This window comes from Neomonachus schauinslandi, chromosome 6 (genome assembly GCF_002201575.2).
Source record: "Neomonachus schauinslandi chromosome 6, ASM220157v2, whole genome shotgun sequence".
Classification (NCBI taxonomy): domain Eukaryota; kingdom Metazoa; phylum Chordata; class Mammalia; order Carnivora; family Phocidae; genus Neomonachus; species Neomonachus schauinslandi.
The window spans coordinates 101,405,288-101,413,607 of NC_058408.1; the positions used below are offsets into that span (position 1 = coordinate 101,405,288).

General features: G+C 39.9%; 1 protein-coding gene across 2 annotated transcripts in view; it reads right to left on the reverse strand.

Annotated features, from left to right (window-relative positions):
• PLA2G12B (phospholipase A2 group XIIB) overlaps window positions 1-8,320 on the reverse strand; it is a 25,886-nt gene that overhangs the window by 8,558 nt on the left and 9,008 nt on the right. For both annotated transcript variants that reach the window (XM_021699902.1, XM_021699903.1), the window contains exon 2: window positions 3,007-3,095. In XM_021699902.1, coding sequence (XP_021555577.1) covers window positions 3,007-3,095 — 89 coding nt within the window. The remainder of the gene's footprint in view (window positions 1-3,006; window positions 3,096-8,320) is intronic.

Genomic DNA, 8,320 nt, shown 5'->3' on the forward strand with positions numbered 1-8,320 from the left:
AGAATCTGACATAGGTAGAGCATCTTAGAATCTTTTGCGAGGCAGGGACATGATGGAATGAATGACTACCGAGAGTGATCGTTCTGTGGTCTGTGCAATAGTATGGAACAGGGGCGTCAAGACATAGGTAGAGCATCTCAGAATCTGACATAGGTAGAGCATCTTAGAATCTTTTGCGAGGCAGGGACATGATGGAATGAATGACTACCGAGAGCGATCGTTCTGTGGTCTGTGCAATAGTATGGAACAGGGGCGTCGAGACATAGGTAGAGCATCTTAGAATCTTTTGCGGTTCTTCTGTTCATAGACTTGGACCCAAGGGGAGACTGGAAATCTGGTTTCACAGTATAAGTGGGGATTGATTGTTTAATCAGCTATTATAGATCCTTTTCACTTGGGTCTCCTTAAGTGGTCCCTTCTTTGAACTTTTACTCCAAGGACACCTAAAGCAGAATATGGACATTGATAGTTTAAAATGCCCTTCTGAGAGAAAGAAAAGAAAACACATTGTTACATTAAGAGGTAATGTAACTCATCAGACAAGGTTTCAGCCTGGGCCCTGCATTTCTAGGCAGGTTCCTATCATCTGATTCCTTCCATTTACTTGTACCTCATCCCTACAACTAAACACACATCACAGCAGAGGTAACTGAAAATTCGATGAGTATAGTTGCTATTGTTCAAGTCAACTAAATTGGAAATTCTTGAACCAGTTCGAAACAATACTTGTACCAACAAACAAAATGACATCATTCCCGAAATAGAGTGCCTACTGTTGTTGAAAACTGACCCCTCCCAAAATATGTAATGTGAAGACAGAGTTTGGGGATAACGAAGGGCCATGGTTTATTCCTTTGCCAGGCAAAGGGGGCTGCAGCCGGCTAACGCCTCCGAGATCACACGCCTGTCCTGGGGTAAGAGGCTGAAAGGTTTTATAGGAAAATACAGGATCGGGGCAGTTTCAAGAGGAATCTGGTTCGTGCTACCAGCTGTGTCCCGTATGTCTTCAAGCGCTGGCGCCGGCCATGCCCGTCTTGGTACTAAGCATCGACATTCATACTGAGTTCCTAGAACAAAGGGCTCTACAGAAAAACAGTGATGAAAAAAAAAAAAGAAACAGAAAAACAGTGATGGGGAGGGGGAGGTTTCAAGAACGAGGAAGAGAAAAAATTGTTCACAAGTCAAGCCTTGCTGAAGCATTAATGTGTCCATCTTCATTTCCAACCATTTGTACATTTCCATAGAGGTTTCAATACCACTTCCATAGTTACTAAATTGGTATCGAGTATATTTGCCAAAAAGGGGGATTTCTCTAATATAAATATATATTTGAAAAGATTGCCTTTCCTCTGTGTCCATGCACATACTGATGACTGTGGACAAGGCTGGGCCCACGGTTGTGCAGGTTGTGCAGTGCGCAAAAGCATCTTATCAAAGGGGGTACCTCCCCACAAGACATCACAAATTTGTATATTTATTAAGAAAAATGTCTAGCCAGGGCGCCTGGGTGGTGTAGTTGGTTAAGAGTCTGACTCTTGGTTTTGGCGCAGGTTATGATCCCAGGGTCGTGGGATCCAGCCCCTTGTTGGGCTCTGCATTTAGCACGAGTCTGCTTTAGATTCTCTCTCCCTCTCCCTAATGCTCCTCCTCTCGCTCTCTTGCTCTCTCTCTCTCGCAAACAGATAAATAAATCTGTTAAAAAAAAAAGAAAAAAGAAAAATGTCTAGCAAATGGCAAATTTCCTCTCCTAACAATCAGTACATTAGGATAAATTTCTGACAAATGGAAGAGGCAAGGGGACATTTTCCCAATTTGCACAAAAATGCCACATTGGTGGGCAGCATTTTGTTTTTAAAGATTTTATTTATTTATTTGAGAGAGAGAGAGCATAAGCAGGAGGAGCAGCAGAGGGAGAGGGAGAAGCAGACTCCCCGCTGAGCCGGGAGCCCGATGTAGGGCACAATCCCAGGACCCTGGGATCATGACCTGAGCCGAAGGCAGACGCTTAACCGACTGAGCCACCCGCGCACCCCAGTGGGCAGCATTTTTGATAGAAGAAAAAACATTTTGCTGCTTAGAAGACTATTACAAAGTAAAATCTTTTGAATCAGCGGAAAAGTGAAGTTGAGCCTGACTAAGGCAGAATTCAAAATCATAGCTTAGGTGTGAAATCCCTCTACCTACCTTTTACATAACACCTCTTTTCTGAAGTAAAAAAGATAAAAGGGCCTCCAAGAGGTCTTAAAATCAATCAGTTTATTACTTGTTTTCAGGGGAGGCCAGTGGTTTGAGAAACGGCCAGCAGTAGGAAGAGAAATGTTGAGCCAGCGGTTAGATTGGGGGGTGTGGGGGGGGCTGGATGCTTGTATGTGGGTGGGTATGTGTAGAATACTATGGTCTTAGTACTCTAAGCATAGTTGGTTTGATGCTACCAGCTTGATCTCAACCACTTGCCAAAGTCTTCGCTGGTCAGTGCCAAAGGCTCCAGCACATCATGGGAAAAGTCTCACTAAATTTAAATAAGTCAAACTTGTCAGATTTCATATGAAGTGATGTTTGATCCCCTACGATTTGGCTGATACTTGCAGTGGTGATTTTAAAGTTCACCACATAAGGTCTTATCTGAGGGAGCGCTGCCTCTGATAAAAGGAAATCAGATACTTTCTTTGAAAATTATCTCCCTTACTCTGTATCCAATTTTTTTTAAGATCTCATTTATTTATTTGTCAGAGAGAGAGAGAGAGAGCACAAGCAGGGGGAGCAGCAGGCAGAGGGAGAGGGAGAAGCAGGCTCTCTGCTGAGCGGGACTTGATCCCAGGACCTTCGGATCACGACCTGAGCCAAAGGCAGATGCCTAACCGACCGAGCCGCCCAGGCATCCCTCCAATTTAAAGCAATTTTACTGCTCAGCCATATTCCATAAATGATCACTCCCATCAGGGATAACTCTTGGACTTGCCTTAGTTAAAACCAATCAACTAAGAAAATAATGATGGTGGTACATACACTTTCTGGTACCTTAAGACCCAGGAAATAGGAGCTGCAGCCGTTGGGCTCCTGAGGCTTGTAGCCAGGTCTGGGCATGGGTGCCTTTCCTAGCAGGAGAAAGAGAGGAAAGAAGCAGAAAGAAATATTTAGAAATTAAGCATTTGGGAACATGCATCAAATAAAAATTATCTAAAAGCATATTCACTTTTTCCTTTAAAAGTCATCATTCACATCCCAATTAGGTGGTAATTGATGGTGATGATGATGATAACGTCATAAAAGGGTAACAATCTTCAGACTAGTTTGGCATTTTTCTCCTAATCTCAAAGAATTTTATGAGCATTCATTTACTAACGATTCTAATGTTTTGTTTTGTTTTTATTTTTTTCTTTTCTAATTTTTATTTTTTATTCTTTTCTTTTATTTAAAATCAATTAATTAACATACAGTGTATTATTAGTCTCAGAGGTAGAGTTCAGTGATTCATCAGTTGCCTATAACACTCAGTGCTCAGTACATCACGTGCCCTCCTTAATGCCCATCACCCCTGTTACCCTCCACCTCCAACAACCTCAGTTTGTTTCCTGTAGTTAAGAGTCTCTTATGGTTTGTCTTCCTCTCTTATTTCGTCTTGTTTGATTTTCCCCTCCCTTTCCCTATGATCATCTGTTTTGTTTCTTAAATTCCACATATGAGTGAGATCATATGGTATTTGTCTTTCTCTGACTGACTTATTTTACTAAGCATAATACCCTCCAGTTCCGTTCACTTCATTGCAAATGGTAAGATTTCAATTTTTTGATGGTGGAGTAATATTCCGTTGTGTATATATAATACCACAACTTCTTTATCTATTCATCTGTTGATGGACATCTGGGGTCTTTCCATAGTTTAGCTATTGTGGACATTGCTGCTATAAACATTGGGGTACATGTGCCCCTTTGAATCACTATGTTTGTATCCTTTGGATAAATACCTAGTACTGCAATTGCTGGTTCATAGCATAGCTCTATTTTTAACTTTTTGAGGAACTTTCATGTTTTCCAGAGTGGCTGCACCAGTTTGCATTCCCACCGACAGTGGGAGTCGAGTGTGATAGAGTTCAAGTTTTAAAGCATTGTGATCTAAAATATGCAGGGAATAATCCCAATCTTTTGGTACCAGTTGAGACCTGATTTGTGACCCAGTATGTGATCTATTCTGGAGAATGTTCCATGTACACTCAAGAAGAATGTATGTTCTGTTGCTTTAGGATAGAATGCTCTGAATATATCCGTGAAGTCCATCTGGTCCAGTGTGTCATTCAAAGTCCTTGTTTCCTGTTGATCTTCTGCTTAGATGATCTGTCCATTGCTTGAGTGGGGTGTTAAAGTCCCCTACTATTATTGTATTATTATCAATGTGTTCCTTTAATTTTGTTATTAATTGGTTTATACAATTGGCTGCTCCCAAGTTAGGGGCATAAATATTTACAATTTTACAATCCTGGACTTCAAGCTCTATTACAAAGCTGTAATCATCAAGACAATATGGTACTGGCACAAAAACAGACACATAGATCAATGGAACAGAATAGAGAACCCAGAAATGGATCCTCAACTCTATGGTCAACTAATCCTTGACAAAGCAGGAAAGACTATCCAATAGTAAAAAGACAGTCTTTCAACAAATGGTGTTGGGAAAATTGGACAGCCACATGTAGAAGAATGAAACTGGACCATTTTCTTATACCATATAAAAATAAACTCAAAATGGATGAAAGGCCTAAATGTGAGACAGGAATCCATCAAAATCCTAGAGGAGAACACAGGCAGCAACTTCTGTGACCTCAGCCGCAGCAACTTCACGCTAGACATGTCTTCAAAGGCAAGCAAAACAAAAGCAAATATGAACTATTGGGACTTCATCAAGATAAAAAGCTTTTACACCGCAAAGGCAACAGTCGATAAAAGTAAAAGACAACCGACAGAATGGGAGAAGATATTTGCAAATGTCTTATCAGATAAAGGGCTAGTATCCAAAATCTATAAAGAACTTATCAAACTCAACACCCAAAGAACAAATAATCCAGTCAAGAAATGGGCAGAAGACATGAACAGACATTTCTCCAAAGCAGACGTACAAATGGCCAACAGATAAATGAAAAAATGCTCAACATCACTTGTCATCAGGGAAATACAAATCAAAACAGCAATGAGATACCACCTCACACCAGTCAGAATGACTATAATAACAAGTCAGGAAATGACAGATGTTGGTGAGGATGAAGAGAGGAACACAAATATATGGAGGTTAAATAGCAAACTACTAAAGAATGAATGGGTCAACCAGGAAATTAAAGAAGAATTTTTAAAAATTCATGGAAACAAATGAAAATGAAAATACCACAGCTCAGAACCTTTGGGATGCAGCAAAGGCGGTCCTAAGAGGGAAGTATATAACAATACAGGCCTTTCTCTAATGTTTCTTAAGTGCATGACTTTGGAGGTGAGGTCCATGGCAAAACAGAACTAAAACTCAAGGTGTCCTGGGGCACCTGGGTGGCTCAGTCGGTTAAGCCTCCGATTCATGATTTCAGTCTCAGGTCATGATCTCAGGGTCATGAGATTGAGCCCCACATCGGGCTCCAAGCTCAGTGGGGAGCCTGCTTGAGATTCTCTTCCTCTCCCTCTGCCCCTCCCCCAGCTCACGCACATGTTCTCTCTCTAAAATAAAATAAACTCAAGGTGTCTTACTTCTTCATCCACTGTAAGACAAAGCAGAACATTACCTGATCACACACTTAACAAATCAGAACTTTAACAGTACCTCAAAATTTTTTCAGAATAACTTGAAGGAAATTTTGCAAGATTCCATAAATGTAAGCAAAGCATTATTGATCAAAGAGCAAAGAAAACATCACCATGCAGTATTTGAAACTTTGTATCATAGAACTAAGCAGAAACGATCTGGTTTCTGCTACATGGCTACATGGCTTTTGAGTTATTTTATAATCTTGCAATTCTGTAGAGAGAAGCTTTGTCCATGTTATCAATAGTAGTCATCACAGGTAAAGAGAAGCTTGCAGGACAGTCGTAACAGTGAATATTTTCCTGTTATCCAGCTAAGGAAAACGGGACTAAGAGGCGTGTGACTTGCCTAAGTCATGCACTGAGTGGGGTAAGTAGCATATAAATCCAGATTTCTTGTTTTATGTCTCCAAAGCCCATGTTCTTCCACCATATTCCTTTGCCCGTTTTTAAGAGATGCAAGACAGAGCATAAGACTGAGGAAATAAGCTAAGAATTAATCCTCAGAGTGAGGCACATAGCATTTCTTTCACCTTCTCCTACAAGGTATTTCATTTTTAATTATTTGATATTATGAAATATTTCAAAACTGAAGAAAAGCCAGAGAAAACAACACCCATGTACCCACTACACAAACATAATAAATGTTAACATAGCCAAACTTGCTATCCATATTTTTTAGTTTAATTAAATGTTACAAGTACAGTTGAAGTCCCCTTTGCACTCCCCTGTTTTAATTTTTAGATACTAAGTCTATGCTTTAAAGCCCTCCCTTATTATCCTTAAAAATAGTTTTGACTATTCTTGGACCTATTGTCTTACAATTGAATTTTAGAGTCAACTTAGTAAATTCTACAAGAGACAGTACAGGATTTTTATTGAAAATACATTGTCTTTATAGATTAATCTGGAGACAGCTGATTTTTCTTAGAATATTCTATCTTCCCAAACGTGGGTATAATACAGTTGTCTATTTACTTGGGTCTTCCTTTATGTCCTTCAATAGAGTATTATAATTTTCACCATATATTTATTCTATCCCCTACATATTGTATTATTCAGGTGCTTAAACAAAATAGAATATATCATAATCCAGAATTAAGGATCATAAGGCTCATATGGCAATTCTGCACTTTTCTGGAACCCAGGCTGCTTCTAGCCTTCTGCTCTACCAGCCCTAGAATGCAACCCTGGCTCTCATGGTTCAAGATGGAGCTTCAGGCAATACATTCATACTGCAAGCAGCAGGATAAAAGGAGGTAGTGGGTCATAGCCCACTCTTTAATAAACACACTTCGGAATGATACACACATCACTTCCTCTTATTTCCCTTTGGCCAGACCTTAATCAAACAGCAATACCTAGTTGTAAAAGTGGGCTAGAAATTGAAGTCTTTTTTCAATGGAGGCATCCATGAGCCCAGCTTAAAATTGGGGAGGAGGGGTTTATTACTATAGAAAAGGGGGAGGATAATGGGGGACACTAAGCAGTCTCTGCCACTATCTGTTTGGTTTTTGTTTCTGTAGTATGACGTGTATATGAGATCATGGTTCAAGATGGCCCCCAGCAATCCCCGTCTCTTGGTGTTCATGCCCTTGTGTGTTGTCCCAGGGTTGGTCTATGTGACCTAGAGAATATGGCAGAAGTGGAAGTATGTTTCTTCCAAGATGAGGTTATCTATCAGCCCTAGACAACTACTAACCACCTTTCTGTCTCTATAAATTTGCCTATTCTGGACATTTCACATAAATGAAATCATACAATATGTGGCCTTTTCTGTCTGCTTCTTTCACTGAGCATCATGTTTTCAAGGTTCATCCATGTTATAGCATGGATCAGTATTTCATTTTTTTTATTGTCAGTAAGTGTGATGAACATTTAGGTTTTTCCCACTTTTTGGCTATAATGAAAAATGCTACTACAAACATTATTTTGTGTGGACAATATGTTTGCATTTCCCCAGAGGAATAAAACTTCTGGGTCATATGCTAACTCTGTTTAACATTTTGAGGAGCTACCAGACTATTTTCCAAAGTGATGGCACAATTTTACATTCTCCACAGCAATGTATAAAGGTTCTAATTTCTCCACATCCTCTCCCCCACTTGTTATAATCTGTCTTTTTTTTTTTAAGATTTTATTTATTTATTCATGAGAGACAGAGAGAGAGAGAGGCAGAGGGAGAAGCAGGCTCCCAAGGAGCAGAGAGCCCGATGCGGTTCTCGATCCCAGGACCCTGGGATCACGACCTGAGCCGAAGGCAGACGCTTAACCATCTGAGCCACCCAGGCACCCTATAATCTGTCTTTTTGATTACAGCCATCCTAATGAATGTAAAGTGGTATCTCATGGTCGTTTTGATTTGCATTTCCCTAATAACTAATTATGTTGATTGTCTTTTCCTGTGTTTATTGGTCACATATGTCTTCTTTCCAAATACTTTCTCCCATTCTGTGGCTTGTCTTTTTCTTTCTTTCTTTCTTTCTTTCTTTCTTTCTTTCTTTCTTTCTTTCTTTCTTTCTTTCTTTCTTTCTTTCTTTCTT